General features: G+C 47.8%; 2 protein-coding genes across 8 annotated transcripts in view; one reads left to right on the top strand and one right to left on the bottom strand.

Annotated features, from left to right (window-relative positions):
• PDE6C (phosphodiesterase 6C) overlaps window positions 1–8,757 on the bottom strand; it is a 48,324-nt gene extending 39,567 nt beyond the window's left edge. The window contains exon 1 of one of the 5 annotated variants that reach the window (XM_037047380.1): window positions 8,670–8,757. Coding sequence is in view for 3 of the 5 variants with exons in the window: in XM_037047378.1 (XP_036903273.1) it covers window positions 49–528 (480 nt within the window). In the remaining 2 variants the exon portion in view is untranslated. Of the gene's footprint in view, window positions 1–48; window positions 1,905–8,669 lie in introns of those variants that run through there. The other 4 variants (XM_037047378.1, XM_037047377.1, XM_037047376.1 and 1 more) reach the window with 4 other exon arrangements.
• RBP4 (retinol binding protein 4) lies at window positions 8,209–15,520 on the top strand. 3 transcript variants are annotated; one of them, XM_037047387.1, is made up of 6 exons: window positions 8,209–8,313; window positions 8,452–8,580; window positions 8,691–8,827; window positions 8,962–9,068; window positions 13,571–13,783; window positions 15,217–15,520. In XM_037047387.1, the coding sequence occupies exons 2-6, from the start codon at window positions 8,470–8,472 to the stop codon at window positions 15,252–15,254; spliced, it is 606 nt and encodes a 201-aa protein (XP_036903282.1). In that variant the 5' UTR covers window positions 8,209–8,313; window positions 8,452–8,469; the 3' UTR covers window positions 15,255–15,520. The 3 variants fall into 3 exon arrangements, with proteins under 3 accessions (XP_036903282.1, XP_036903281.1, XP_036903283.1); XM_037047386.1 differs by having other exon boundaries at window positions 8,214–8,319; XM_037047388.1 differs by having other exon boundaries at window positions 8,264–8,334.
• The last annotated feature ends 253 nt before the right edge of the window (window positions 15,521–15,773 follow it).

The following is a 15,773-nucleotide window of genomic DNA, read 5'->3' as shown; positions in this document are numbered from 1 at the left end:
GACGCTGCCAGGTGCTCCTCTCCGCCCCACTGTCATGATTCCACCTACCTTCTTCACATCTGGGACATTAACGGCTTTCTTTGTGTGAGCAACCCAACCTACTATCCCGATGTCCAAGGGAAACACAACTTCTCCGTCAGGGACCACCAGGTTGTCCTCAAACTTGGAGGTCGGAGTGACGTCGAACAGCCTGGAGGCCACCTCGGGCGTGCCGTTGCGGGAGCGGCCGAGGAACAGGCTGCAGCGGTCAGCCCGCAGCAGCTGCGCCAGCCTCTGCAGGGCCCTGTGCGCCGCCGCTTCTGCGCTGCCCGCCTCCTCCCGCATGGCCTGGAGCAGCTCCACGCACAGTGCCGCCTCATCCTCTGGCGACAGCCCCAGGACCGACCCATTGGCCGGGCCCTGCACCCCGCTGTGCTCGGAGGCTTCACCCAGCGCTGCCGTCTGCAGCTTCCTGTCGAAGAACTCCTTGGCAAACCGAGGGTGGTCCTCTAGGTATCTCTCCACCGCCTCTTGGCTAATCTCACCCATGACTTGGCTTGCTTTGCTGTTGTAGTTCGGAAAGAAAGACCCTCCGGGCACCCCCTGGGGCTGAGGGCCAAGAAGAAACTACATCCTGGTTGAGGTTACTGAGGAGATCCTAAGCGGCACCTCAGTGGGACCCCAAAGGTCAAGCAGAATGATTGCTTACCAGAGCTTTCAAACTGCCTGTACTCTCGGGGTGTGACAGACGGTCCTGGCTTAGAGTGGGATTCGGGAAGCATAGGATTACAGAGCTCTTCAGGACACAAAACCCCTAAGCATTACTAGCTTATAAATCCTCAGAGAATCTTCGGAGCATCTTCGATGAGCCAGGCAAGTGGCAAGTCGCAGTGACCGTTCCAGAAATAGCAATGCCCATTCTGCAGCTGGAAAGAATCACCGACATATCCATGAATTGTATTACGTTACCATCAGTGGGCAACTTGAATTATTCTTTCAAGACAGTGATATGAGGTGAAAATACTCACACTTTGGATATGTCTGTTTATATAGCAGCTTTAATGAACACCAGGGGAGATGGAAGGGTTTAATAGCAACACAACATAAAATGGAATATTAATTTTTCCTTTTCTTAAAAGTCCTTTGATCATCCGGGTTGCATGGTCTACTTTTTCTCTAAACCCCTCACTTCTCAATCCTCCTCACTGTAGAAAGCTGGACCTCGGAAGTGTTTTAAAGGAACAGCCCTTGGACTTACAACTAGAGAAGTGAAACATTTGCCTGCGTGTGACCCAGGCCTAATCAAGCCACCACGTCAATAATAACCCTTACCAAGAGACATGGCCACCAGAAGCAACCCATGCAGCCACTGACTGGGTTTTCCTGCTAAGCATACTAGTTGGGATTTTGTTTTCAATAGTAAAAGCCAAATCTCATGCATTTTTGTTCCAAAGTACAACCGTTAAATCTACCGGGTAAAACCTGTCTTGTCTGTTGCTAGGATCTGTAATGTCTCCGGGACTTCTGGCCTGGAAAGCACACTTACCACTACTTAGTTTTGTTTAATGTTCAATTTATTAAGCTTTTACATTGATTAAGCACATTTTCCCAAATATTTAAACACTATTATGCAACTCATAAGTCAAACTACACGTTTCAGGAACCAATTTCCTTAAATATTTAAATGCTGATTTCAACCTTAGTCAAGATCTTTTAAACATTTCTATAAAGCTCCGAACTATGTAACAAACTCTTTTGAGTGGAAACACACATAACAGAGTGTTATAGTGACTCCGAAAGTTATTGTTATACCCACATTTAAGTTCACTTCAAAACTGCAGGCCTATGGGTTTCACGTACTTCTCTAAACTTAAAGCTTTACCTTTATGGTGATAATAGTCTTATTAAAAAGAAAATAAAAGAGACCCACTGTAGTAAAGAAATTCATTCACAAACAAAGTTTTTAAGGCCATTTTCAAGGCCCTGGCTGGTGTAGCTCAGTGGATGAAGCGCAGGCCTGTGAACCAAAGGACAGCGGCTTGATTCCCAGTCAGGGCACATGTCTGGGTCGCAGGCCAGTTCCCAGCAAAGTTTTAAAGGCCATTTTCATAGGTTATGGGTACGGTTGCTTGGGAACGGAAAAGAAAGGGACAAATGTGAGGCACCATTCCAGGCAACAGTTGATGGGGTGGGCAATCAATTAGCTAGAAAGAGAAGCAAGAAATTGGGCTCGATAGTGACTACTTTGAGCCCTGAAGAACATTTTATGAAGACAAAGAGTGTTTTAAAGAAAAATATTGGAAAGCTGCCTTTTAGCACACACACAGGTACCTTCCCTCCCGTCTCTGACTGAATCCCATCCATCTCCGCCACTGCTCCTTGTCCTCAGGGTGGTCCTGGCAGTCTCTAGCCCGTGATGACAAGACCTCTGTGTCTCTTATTGACTGGGCGGTCCCTAGCACTGAAAAGACAAGATTGAATATATATATATATATATGTAAATAAATAAATTTAGCCCTGGCTGGCATAGCTCAGTGGATTGAGTGCGGGCCTGCGAACCACACGATCGCGGTTCGATTCCCAGTCAGGGCACATGCCTGGGTTGCAGGCCAGTTCCCAGCAGGGGATGCACAAGAGGCAACCATACATTGATACTTCTCTCCTCTCCTTCCTTTCCCCTCTAAAGATAAATAAATAAAATCTTAAAAAAATAAAATAAAATAAATTTAATTATATGTAATTAAATCATATGTAGTTTATAATTATGGTTATTATATATATTTACTATGTGTATTATATAAATACAATTATATATGATTGTTATCTATAAATAAGTATTATTATATATTTATATAATGAATATATTTAAAAATATATAAAAGTACCAGACCACTTAGAATGAATTTTTGACACTGCCAAATAATTGTTTATTTTGTTAAACATCACTATTTAACTTTTATGTCAGCATTTCTACTTGATTTAAACATAGATTTTTTTTAATAGAGCATTAACTTGTAGGGGAAATGAGGGGAAAGATCAATATCCTAGATGTGATAGACATTAACAATCATTTGTTTTTATAAAGTGTATCTAAGATAATAACTAAGTTGATATGAAAACTCCATTTCATTTACTGGGTATTTTTATTTTTAGAAATATAAGCCACAAGGTTAGGACCATGAAAAAGTTCTCATAAGAGTGGCTAACATCGAAATACATAATCTGTGCCAGGCACTTTTCTAGGGCCCTTACGTGTATTCTGCTGTTTAATTCCTACAGTAACCTCATGAGGTATTGTGCTATTATTGTGCCATTAATGCCTGTATTTTACCGGTAAGAAATTGGAGCACAGAGAAATGAAATAGCTTGCTCAAGGTCACACAGCTAGTAAGTGATAGTGACCTACCCCAAACCCATCAGTTTACATAGGATTAAATGGAAAAGTGCACCCCTGAGGGGTACAACACATCATACTAGCTGCTTACAGGGGAATATGCAAAGACCTTTCCTTTAAGGAGTTTAAAATCTAGACAGATATCATATAAAATGTCAAACACTAATACAAGAGTTAAATAAAAATTCCAGGAACACTTTTTAAAAACCTACAGATATACTAAAGAATGGCTGGAACTTCCTTAAACTTTCTGTTTAATAAGTTTACATTCTTCAGGAGTATGCTATATTAATGAACACACATAATGTTTAATTAATTCCAATACTACTAAGAATTTTCCACTGCAGTTAACTATTCCTTTTGGAAGTAATGCTTATAAAATAGCCCAAACCTTGCACCAGGTTGAAGCACTCACACAAGACCAACAATATCCTGAATTGGATACATTTCAGATCATCATATTACACCCATTCTTCAGCTTTGCCTTAGCAAAACTTTTCATTCTTCCTGCTATCTACCACCAAAAGGCATCCCCTAAAGGCGTGGATGTCAGACACATCCTGGCAGCTAAGTGCAAAGGGCCCTCTTACCTTGCCCGTTTGCTCTTGAGAGAGTATCTGCCTGTCCCTAATGGATGGGTATGACCAGGTATCTCAGAGATGATCCATGGTAGGACCCGTGTTATTTTCAACTACATCAATTAAATTCAGCAATGACTTTGTAACTGCTGGAAAAAAAAACACCCAACCCTATTGAAAAAATTACTTGGATGTTTTGCACCTGAACATGTTGGCTGAGTAATCTTTTCATTTTCCCACCATTTATTCTGGATGCTACCCATTTTTTATTCTTGTTCCAGTTTTCTTGACCTCTCTGTCAAGATGTGGGTGTAAATGTCAGTTCATACAAAAGGGAGCTGATTGGAAATGCTTAATTTTTATAATGGTAAGGACATAGATTTCTTGCATCAGATCTTCTTTCAGTTGTGGCAAAACATTTTTCAATATTTCCTAGGAGTTAGTGGCTTGTTTGTTGACGCTTTAGTTAAGGTAACAGTAATTTCTGTTACTGCAGGTAATCCACAAATCTCAGCAGCTTATCCCAGTGAAAGTTTATTTCTCAGGTGCATCAAGTTAAAAACTGGTGGGGGTCCCAGGCTGATGGAGGCTGTGCCAGTGGGCAGACAAAGAGAGAGAGAGAAAGAGCCGGGACAATGGGACAGGCACGAGTTTTCACGAGCCCCCTCTGAGAGTGCCACACGGCACCTTAGTCCACTTTCCATTAACCGAAACTTAGGCCTGTGGTCTTAAAGAGATGCAGGAAGTGGGGAGGTGCCCTTTGACAGATCAGCCTCTCCCCCCAAATTCTACATCATGGAAGAAGAGGACAAATTATTTTGGTAGAAGAATGGTTAGCCAGCTCTGGTACAATGGCTAGATCCCGAGAAATTATGTTTTAGAAAGAATGGTCTCTTACCAGGCTTTTTAAAATAAATATTTTACAAAGCTTACCTAAAATGACTAATTTCAACACAACAAATTAAATCAATATCTATTGATTGAGCAGCTGCTATGCATAGGTCTCTTAATAAATCCCATGGAGAAGCTGGTGGGGGTGGACACCAAGATGAATGAAACATGATCTGTCTCTCCATGAAGTACGGCAAGAAAGTGACATTTTATATATATATTGTATGCAATTCGTAAGACATCATTGAAAACATAATTTTACATCTAGAAAAAAACTGCAAAGAGAATATTTGTTTTATATTCTAATTAAACACTTTCATTGTAGGAAAGTTTGGAAACTACAAGAAAGGTCCCAATCCAAAAAATAAAAACAAAACGAAGACACCTCACCCCTTTACATCACCCTAATCCTATCACACAGGGGTGATCACTGTGAAGCTTTTCCCATCAATATTTTATCTATACATGCATATTTGAAATTTAATTTTATGTAGATAAATTTCGAAGCACTAAAGTTAAAAACATCAGCTGACCTGTATTCACATATGCGTAACCATGAAGAGCTTTGAGGGAGAAGGCCAAAGCAAACTGTTTTTCTTTGCTGGTATTTGGGACACCAAGGCTCACGATTTATCATTAAAAGACAGAGATAGAGTGGGAGGAGGAACAAGCATCTAACAAATGAATGAAAAAATGTCGCGGTAAAAACAACCTCTATAAAAATGCACTGAAATCCCCTACATTTATTCAATAGATGGTGTGTGCAAGGTCCACCAGAATATGATCTGGGAGAAACGGTTGAAAGGGCTGGGCGTATAGGGGAACTTTTCTAGCATAATAGCTCTCCAAAGGCAGCCGGGATCAGCTGGGAGCTCTCCTGTGATAGAGAGCAGGACTATCTCACTCCCAACAATTCACAGGTATTGGAGGAGAACCTGGAAGATCTCTCTACTCCAGAAAGTCAGAGGGGATCCAACCATTGGACGGGAGATTGAGATGCCCTAAAGCCCTTCCCCACCTATGATGCACAGATACCACCACAGGTATGACCACACACACGGTCCCTGCAGGACTGACTCTGGAGCAGACCTTATCTGAGCTGGTGGGATTTTGCATCCTGTGATAAAGCTGGCCCAACCAGAAGACCTTCTAGTTAAAATTTGGCCAGAAACAGGGCTTTCCTAGCTCTGGGGCAGTAGGGAGTTAAATGCATCATCACTGACCCTCCCGAGACACTGGGGACTCAGATGAGAGCCAGAGTGGAGGGGAAGGTGGAAAGGAAGCAGAACAGGTAGGTAGGTGTCCAAAGAGTTACAGAGTGGGAGCTAAAAATATAGTAATACTTTCCCTCCCACCTTCTTAGTTCTCCTTGAGCTAATACTCAAATTAACAGAGAGAGATTAACAAGAGAAAATCATAACTTTAAGACATGCACTCAAGGAATTCAAATAAGCATGAAAACTCCAAGGACAGAGAGGCAACATTGGGTGTATGTGACATTTCAGACAAAGGGGAAAAGGAGGTGGGGGTGGGAAGGGGTCTGAGATTTCAACAGTGAAGAAGGGTGCTTCGTAGGCAGTGGAGGACAAGCGAACACACACGGCAGGAGACTCCCCCTAGGCGACTCAGAGACAGCGGGGTATGGGGGGGCCCTGCCTGAAGGCCTCCTATTTACCACACCTAATTCCAATTAGGCTAAGGCGATATCCTAAGATTCCCTTCCTGAGGCAGGTTTTTCTGCCTCAGTGTCTCCAGCTTAAAAGGGGGAGAGCCAAGGATAATTTTCTGAGACTTCTGTTTCTTAATAACCATCTGAAAGTCAGTACACCAGGCAGCTTCAGGGTGGGAAAACTTCGGTCTCCTTCAACAGGAAGGTGAGGGAGAGCTCAGATGTCTTTTCAGAGGATCAAAAGTAACCCCAAAAGGCCCCGACTGCTATGGCTCCGTTGGTTGGATGTTCGCCTACAAAGTGAAAGGTCACTGGTCTGATTCCTAGTCAGGGCACATGCTTGGGTTGCAGGTTTGGTTGTGGGTTCCGTCTTGATCAGGGAGCAAGCGTAGGAGAGGCAATCAATAAATATTTCTCTCTCACGCTAATGTTTCTCTTTCTTTCCTTCTCTCTCCTTTCCCTTCTCCCTAAAAATAAATTAATTAAAATCTTAAAAACAATAGCAACCCCAATGCTTTAACTTAGTAAGGGCTGACAGGAGGACCACCAACTCCGTATTTCTGTGTTTGGCAGCCAACCTCTTCCTTACCCTCTCTTGGTTGGTGTCAACAAAATAATCCAAAATCATCTCAGTTCTTTCCAATCTGGGCCATGGAGACACAATTGAAATTCATCATGGATACACAACTGACATTGTATGGAAGGAACGTTACAACAAGGTATTTCTTTGTCATATCATGAATTCTCATTCAGTCCAAAGTCCCACCATCCGGCTGCTTTGATCAGATTAGAAGAACTCTTTCCCTCTGAGTGGAAAGAGAAAAACAAGGTCGGTGAATGCGCCATCACACAGGCAAAATCACACTAGTCACAGCATGTGACTTAATTGACCAGTGACATTTGTCTAGAGTTTTGTTTACCTCCGTCTTGTCCTCTCCTCAGCCAACTCGCTTAGCTGTTTTGAAAACAAAACAAAATTCTACTGTGGTTTTGAAATAAAGCTGTATCACAAACAAGTGGTAGGTGAGTTTCAAAATGGTTCGAGCGAAGCACCGGCAGGTAGGCGACCACCGAGGTCGCTAAAATATTTCCTGTCCTGACCAGTGTTGCGTTTCTGGAGAATATTTAACAGGGAGGGTTTTAATGCTTCTAAAGATGTTGAAACTAAAGGACAAATATTGACCCAGAGGGCACCGCAACTCTCCCGAAAGGGAGTAAAATACATCCTTTATAACATGAAAAACTACTTGGACGAAATATTCCCAAACCCCTTCGCAACTGGCCCTCCGAGGGCAGAGGGGCCAGTTTGGCACGGCCAGGCGGGGCACTGACGCACCAGGCAGCATCCCCGTAGGTCCTCTCGCTCTGGGAGGCCACAGTTTTCCCGCCAGGCCGACCTGGGCCCCTCGCCAGAGCAACTGGGCCGCGAGGCCACCCCAGGCCGCAGCTACGGCCGCTGGCACAAGTGCTGGGTAACTAGGCCAGGGCTTGTTCCCGCGGCTTATGGCCGCTGGAGAGTTTGGGCCCCGTCGAGGCCACCCTGCGCGGCGGATCCAGCAAACTCCGGGCGGCACTGGGAGTGAGTCTCTGGCCAAAGGGACCCTCCCCGAGAGCGGGCGGCGGTGAGTCAGGGCGAGTTATGCAAGTGCTGGCCCGCCGGCCCCCCGCGCCTCCCCCCGTGCCTTTCACTCGGCACGGTTGCAACAGCGCGACCCCCTCCCCCCAGAGCTATAAAGCGGCCGAGTGGCACCCGCGGCGCGCTCGCCTCCCAGTCTCCCTGCGCGCCCGGTCGCTCTGGTCAGGTCTGCGTGCGTCTCCGGGTGGTGAGCTGCACCCGGGGGAGGACCGGCGGGGGACTCGCGCGGTCCGGGTGGCGCGGCCGGGCCGTAGCGGGCTGGGTGGCTCCGCTGCCGGGCGCTCACCGTGCGCGTTCTCCACAGGGCGGATTCCTGGGCGAGATGGAGTGGGTGTGGGCGCTCGTGCTGCTGGCTACGCTGGGCATCGCTCGGGCGGAGCGCGACTGCCGGGTGAGCAGCTTCCGAGTAAAGGAGAACTTCGACAAAGTTCGAGTAGGTATCGTCGCTGCGTCCCGGTCACCGCCCCCCAACTCCCGGAGTGCCCCAGCCCCGCGGCCCGCCGTGCTCTGCAGACGCCAAACCTGCTCTCATCTCTTTCGCAGTTCTCCGGGACCTGGTACGCCCTGGCCAAGAAGGACCCTGAGGGCCTCTTTCTGCAGGACAACATCATCGCCGAGTTCTCCGTGGACGAGAACGGCCAGATGAGCGCCACGGCCAAGGGCCGAGTCACTCTTTTGAAGTCAGTGTCCTCTGGGCGGCAGAGCTCTTTGCGCTCCAGGGTTCCCCGGGCTGAGAGCCAACCCCTGACCCGGGAGGGATGGAGGGAGGAAGCCTTCAGCCCGGCCCGGCTCAGGTTCCCCTTGGCTTTTGCAGCAATTGGGAAGTGTGCGCCGACATGGTGGGCACCTTCACAGACACCGAGGACCCTGCCAAGTTCAAGATGAAGTACTGGGGTGTAGCGTCCTTTCTCCAGAGAGGAAGTGAGTAATCAGCTCAGTGGAACTGTCTTGGGGTAAAACCCATAAAGTGGCCATATGGGTTTCTTCTCTGGTGCTGCCCGCGGAAGAAAACGGTCTGTAAGAGGCAGGAACCCTCAGCACTGTCTCAGGTCAGGGGCATGAGATTGGGTGTAGTTAACCCCCTTCTCACCTCCCCGACCCACCAGCTCAAAAAAACCTGGCCCAAGCCCAAAGGATCTTTGGTTTTATCAGGTGACCTCTTCCTGCCATTTTCCTGTCCTGCCACTGCCCTGCAGCAGGATATACCACCTTCTCCAGGCTCCAGCCCACATCACCACACCATCGGGCTTTGCATTCCCTCTATCTCTCTGGGCTGAATCCCTGACACAGCTTGACTACTTCGGACCCCACCAGAGGCTGGGGGACCCTCATCCAAGGATGCGGGGAGCATGATGCATAGGGCTGGCCCACTGCCACCTGGTGCCCTGCCTGCCAATGCCAAGATTCTGAGCCAGGCAGAGTGCCCTTGGGGGCAGCGACCTCTTCCCTTCCTCCTACGCACTGAAACTCAGATGGCAAAGGGCAGAGTATTAAAGACTCTCAGAAGAGCATCCTGACACTTAGCCCAACAATGAGGACACACCTGTCTGCTCAAAATTTCCTCAAGTGAATCAATTAGCATGAAATGCATACTTTTCTGATAATGGATTACAAAAAGCTATACTGGGGGTACAAGATTACTAATTTTTAGAAAGCATAAACACATAATGCTCTGTGGCAAATTAAGATGCATTCCTTGAAGGACTAGGAATCGGTTGGTACGCAGATTGGGGAGGGTAGAGAAGGCCCCAGGAGCAGGCAGGGCTTTGCCTCTTGTCTTTCACCTTTTGCCTCCTCCTCCTCCAAACCAGATTAGTTCTGCTTTTACCTCTTGTAGATTGAGTTTCCATCTAGGCTTTCATCTGGAGAACAAGAAAGTATCAAAGCATTGGAAGTGACTGCTGTGATATTGAGATAACTTTGCTATGGAAGGTGTGAGGATGAATTCCTGCTTAGGTTACGTTTCAGAGAAGCTGTGTGGTGCAGTAGTTACGCATGCAGCACTGAAGTTTGACTGCTGGAGTTCAAATCCTAACTTGATCCCACTACCCGTGGGGCCTTAGACATGCTCCTCATCTCTGTGCCTCAGTTTCCTCACCTGTAAAAGGAGGTGACCATAGCACCTACCTCAGGGAGTTGTGTTAGGAGGAGGCAATGAGTTAACATGCCGCAAGCACTTAGTTCCTGAGACGTGAGTTCTCTCTGAGTGTATGATATTATTACTGCTTAGTTCTCTCCCCCGTCATGAAATAATATCTTCATAGTCTGGGTCTGGGATGATAGGAACTGCAAAGAGCATCAGGTAGAGTCCCTCGTTTCACAAATGAAGAAATCAGAAAAGCCCTGGCTGGTATTGAGCAGGGGCCTGTGAAGCAAAGGGTCACTAGTTTGATTCCCAGTCAGGGCACATGCCTGGGTTGCAGGCCAGATCCCCAGTGGAGGACACATGAGAGGCAACCACACACTGATGTTTCTTTCCCACTCTTTCTCCTTCCCTTCCCCTCTCTCTAAAAATAAATAAATAAAATATTTTTAAAAAAGAAATTAGAAAAGGCCCACATCAGAGAAGTGACTAGCCTAGGGGCACACAGCCAATCACCTGGTTCCGAGGCTTCAGCTCCACTCTGACAGGGCCTGCTGGGTTTTTCAGCTGATTAGCAGAACTAGCATCACACCGCCATCTGGCTGGCTCACCTGGGTGGTTAGACCTGAGAACTGCAGGGGGCTTCTCATCACTTTAGGTGACTGGAGGACACAGCTGGGGGGAGCTGGAGGGGCACATTCCAGACCCACACGGTGAGCCAGGGTTGGCTCTTTCTAACTGAGGGGGGTTCTGGTGGGGGTGTTTTTTGTTTTGTTTTGGTTTGTTTTTTGGACTGGTAATCAAAACTCCTGTAACAGTCTGTGTGGGTACATTGTAGGCACAGTGGCCGCGTAACCTCACTTCTAGGGACAGTAGCAGCCATATGGCTACTGCCTCCATTCTCCCTAGTTCTGCTGTGTGCAGATAGCTGCCACTCAGAAATGTTTGAGGTGCCTGACTCTCCAGAGGGGCCCCCCCACCCCGCTCTACCCCCCACCCCCACCCCCCGCCGCCAGGCCACTGACTGTGAGGAGGTTTGAAGCCTGAGCTCATTCTTTCCAGCAGGGCTTGGACCGCTTATCTCTTATCTTAGGAGGGAGAATAGGGTAAAGATTGTTATAATATAAAAGGCTGTTTCAATTTAAGTCTTCATCTCTGCATTATTTAGCCAAAAAGAGCCTGGAGATAACACCAGACCAACTTAGACCTTTTTTTAAAAAAGACTTTTTTATTTAGTTTTTGAGAGAGGGCAAGGGAGGGAGAGAAACATCAATCGGTTGGTTGCCTCTCACACACCCCCAACCCAGGCATGTGCCTGCACAGGGAACTGAATCAGGGACCCTTTGGTTCTCAGGCTGGTGCTCAATCCACTGAGCCACTCCAGCCAGGGCCCATTTTGGGCCTTCTTAAAAAGTGAAGAATAGTAGTCAATTTGCCTGAAACTGGGCTTTGAAAGTTACTTAGTTACTATGTTAGAATTCATATTTGGCAACAACTCTGAGGGGAAAAACTAAGTTGTAGACTTGCTGAGCTAACAGCCGCCTGGATCATGAATCAGGGTTACATTTCAAAGCAGATTGCTTTCGTGTCTGAGGGGTAGGCTGCTGGGTCGCCTGTGACTGACAGACACAGTGAGTCCCATAACCAGTGAAGAAATGACTTCATTCCCAGAGAAGGAAGACTGCCCAGGAGCCTGTGAGGGGAACTGGTGGTTGGGGTGGGGCCCAGCAGGGGGTCCCTTGGCTTCTTTGCCTGGCCCTCCTGCTGAATAACCGCATGGCCACCACTGAGTAGCCAGTGAGTGCCCAGGGGGTGTCTGGGCATCCTCACCTGACCTCTCATACTCTCCATGGGTCCTGAGAGGCGCCACAGTGGCTCATTCCTCCTGGGGGGCCTGGAGTGAACTGAAGAGGGCCCTCTGCCACTCCCTCCTGGGCAGCCCTCCTGCAAGGCCTGGGTTTGTCCTGAACCCCCGTTAGGGGCGCACTCTAGAGATTCTCAGAGCCCACAGGCCCGGCCAGAGCTGACTGAGGGCGAGTGTTCGCGATCTCCCTCGGATGCTAGGGGATCCAGTACCTCTGTGTTCCTCCAGTGTGGAGCACGACATAGGGCGGAACCATCACTTGCTTACGGGCTTGGGCGTGAGATGGGGGTGCAAAGCCTTTCTGTGTCTTGTTCCCTGTGCCTCCAATGTACTTATTGCCTGGAGAACACATGGTGTAGAGTTTATGCAAGTGGGCTGCAAAGCCAGATTACATCTCAGTTCTACCCTGCTCTTTGGCGTCCTGGGTGAGTTGTTCGGTTTCTCTGTGCTTCACGCTCCTCGTCTGTAAAACAACAGAATGCGCTTTGGGGGCCCTGTGAGGAGTAACCGGGAAGACATGGGAAGTGTCTACACAATGGCTGACATGATAAAGTGCTCAGAAAGCCCTGTTCATGCTTATTTGTCCACAAGAATGTTACATTAGGCAGAGACGTGGCACTTTTTACCAAATACAAGGAATTTGGATAAACCTGAGCACCGCAGTTTCTCCATGGCAGAGTCTTCACCTACGTTCTTATTTCTTGTCCTGCCCGAGTCATCATTTTCCCCACCTTCGTTTACGCTTATTCTTCATGGCTTACATCCCAGCCTTAGGAATAAACATAATGTAAATTTTTCATAGGCTCAACTCTGCCTCTGTTGGGGAGGCCTGATGAGTACAAGCCCTAAAAAGGAATTTCTGGTTACAGATGGTAGGCATCTAGTGCCCCCAAAGCACAAACTACTGTTTTTTTGCTAGCTGGAAGAAGTGGACAAGGTTACTAAACAGGAATTAGGGTGGAGCCGGGAAAGCCGTGAACCAGCCTCTCAGAGTGGTGTCCTCCAGTGGACGGAGGCGGGAGGGCAGCGCGGCCACTGAGATGGCTGGACACTAGCTGGTGTAGAGCATCTCAAGAGACTCCTTGACCGTTGGGGACAACATAAGTCGGTGGCCGTCAGACATCAGCCACAAAGGCGTAGGTCTTCCTGGAGGAGAGATGGAGAAGACACAACAGAAAGGCCTGTTCGGGCTCACATTCTCAATCGTTCTTTAAAAAGATGCTATCCCATTTATCATCAGGGTGAGAGATAGTGAAGTGAATGAGGTTCCCCCAACTCGGAACATTTTTCTGTGAAGGAAAACAAAATCCTTCCTCATTTTCCCAGTTTTGTAAAAGCTGCCCAAATCCTCTGTGGCCTCCCACTCCTAACAAAGGGAAACCAGGTTCAGGAAGTCGCTGGCTTCTCAGGGGCGGTGTTTCCCTGCTGGCTGAGCTGGCTGAGGGAGGGGCTTGGCTCTGGCTTTCTGGTTTGCAGACGACGACCACTGGATCATCGACACGGACTACGACACCTATGCTGTGCAGTTCTCCTGCCGCCTCCTGAACCTCGACGGCACCTGCGCTGATAGCTACTCCTTCGTGTTTTCCCGAAGCCCCCACGGCCTGCCTCCGGAAGTGCAGAGAATCGTGAGGCGGAGGCAGGAGGAGCTGTGCCTGGCCCGGCAGTACAGGCAGATTGCGCACAATGGTAGGTGGGTAGGCTGGTGGGCGGGAGCCGGGCTGGCAGCCTGCTCTCCCAGAGGGGTTGGTGGGCAGTGAGTTTGGGTCCACCTGTCAGAAAGATGTGCTTCACCTGCGTGCGTGAGAAAACAGGGAGCTTTGGGAGCCTCTCCGAGCCCAAGTCTGGATTCTTCTTGAGCAGATTTTTTCCGTAGCCTTATTATGGGGCTGATGCAGAAGGAGTGGGCAAAGGCCTTTTTCCAAAACCCTGGCACTTTTAAGTAAATAAAACTGCAGGGGACAGTCTTCCTTTTTTCCTGCCAATGTAGCCTAGTCTGTAGTCACATGATCTTGCCCCTGGCTACACTGCCCCTGCAAACCATTTTGACTGAATTAACATTGTTGGGGGTTCAGCGGCCCCAGTGACGAGTAAAAACTTAGAGACGTGGTTTTTAACAAAGTCACGTCCATAAGAGCAATGATTTCAGCAAATGCTCCTTCTGTAGAAATCAAACCAAATTGACTGGCTGATCTGCCTCGCACATTTTGAGAGTCCCTGGAATGATCATTGGGTCTTTATAAAGATACTACCCGCATCTGATCTTGATTTAAAAGCCAGGAGCATTCTGGAGAAAAACTGTGCTGTCTACTTGAATCGACAGTCACTCCCATGGGAAACTGGGCTTCAAAACCCGAACACGGCCACGTGAAAATGTAGGCAGAGAGAACAACACCGAGCTTTCCTGCCGGTCCTCTAACCAGCTGAGCAAAGCTACGCCAAGCAGGTAGAGCCCAGACCAGAAACACAAATCAGTATGGTTTTGATGTTTCACCCTGAAGTGGCCTAAATGACGGGCAAGGAAAGGATTTCACCACAGCCAGGCTCCAAGCCAAACCCTTTGCCTACATCTCGTTTAATCCACGGAGACCCCTTATGAAATAGATTCTCTTACTATCCACATTCTCATCTACCCGATGAGAAAACAGAGGCTGGGAAACATCAAAAAAGTTGCCCCAGATCCGTAGTGAGTGGCCGAGTTGGAAGCAAACTGAGGCTGTTGTTGCTGTTGTGTTTGCGTGTGGCGCTGAAGCGCCCAGTGGCGCTGTCTGGCGATGCGCGGCACAGGACTCGGTGAACATTCTATAAAACAACTTAAAGAGCGGCTGAGGTTGGGCCCACTTTCTGAACTAGGCCAATGCACCCCCAACCCTTTGAAATGCAGTGAGGAAAATTTAAGACAAATAGAAAGAACACTATTTCATACAGCAGTCCCCACTGCCCCCAGAGAAAGTCAGAGGGTCACAGAAACAGCCTTGAGGATGTTTATGAATTACTGCCCCATCCATCCGGCTGTGTAACCGCACAAGAAGCGCTTGGATAAGCTGAGCCCTGAGGCCGCTGTGGCATTCATAATGTACATCGAACTCTGGGCCCATCAATGCCTTTGTTTTCTGTTTCAGGTTACTGTGACGGCAAATCAGAAGCAAACCTTTTGTAGCAACATCGAGGATGTCAAGTTTCATTTGGAAACTTCCCGTTCTCACTCAGCCTTCAACTCTATTTATCTTAGTTTAGTTTGGCCGTCTCTCCTCCCCTTTCCCTCAGGAAACATAAAACCTTCAGTACACCCGAAAATATATGTGGGAATAAGTGAATCCATTTGCACTCAGCTGGATGTACATTTTTACCGGTGTTTTCTAAGGAATCATTTGAGGCTTAGGATTCCAGACTTGGATTCATTAAAATATAATCTCCTGTTTCCTATGATTTGGGTTTTCATTTGTGCGTGTGTGCATGTGCCTGTGCATGTGTGTGTAAGAGAGAGAGAGAGAGAAGTCCTGCAGACTGGTGGGTAGGATGCACTTTTATATCCCGGGAGGTGTTCTTCCCTCCCTGGTTCTTTATGACCTTTGGCCTAATCTCCTTCAATGACTCTGGCATCTCCCAATTTCCTGAAAAAGGATGTTCCCATTAACCCAGGAAGGCTCGACTGCCAGCCTGGAGGAGGCACCATGGC

Source organism: Sturnira hondurensis, unplaced genomic scaffold, assembly GCF_014824575.4.
Source record: "Sturnira hondurensis isolate 20B ecotype Veracruz unplaced genomic scaffold, ASM1482457v3 Scaffold0005563, whole genome shotgun sequence".
NCBI lineage: Eukaryota > Metazoa > Chordata > Mammalia > Chiroptera > Phyllostomidae > Sturnira > Sturnira hondurensis.
The sequence above is the reverse complement of the archived record's forward strand: the minus strand, read 5'-3'. Positions and strand labels throughout refer to the sequence as shown.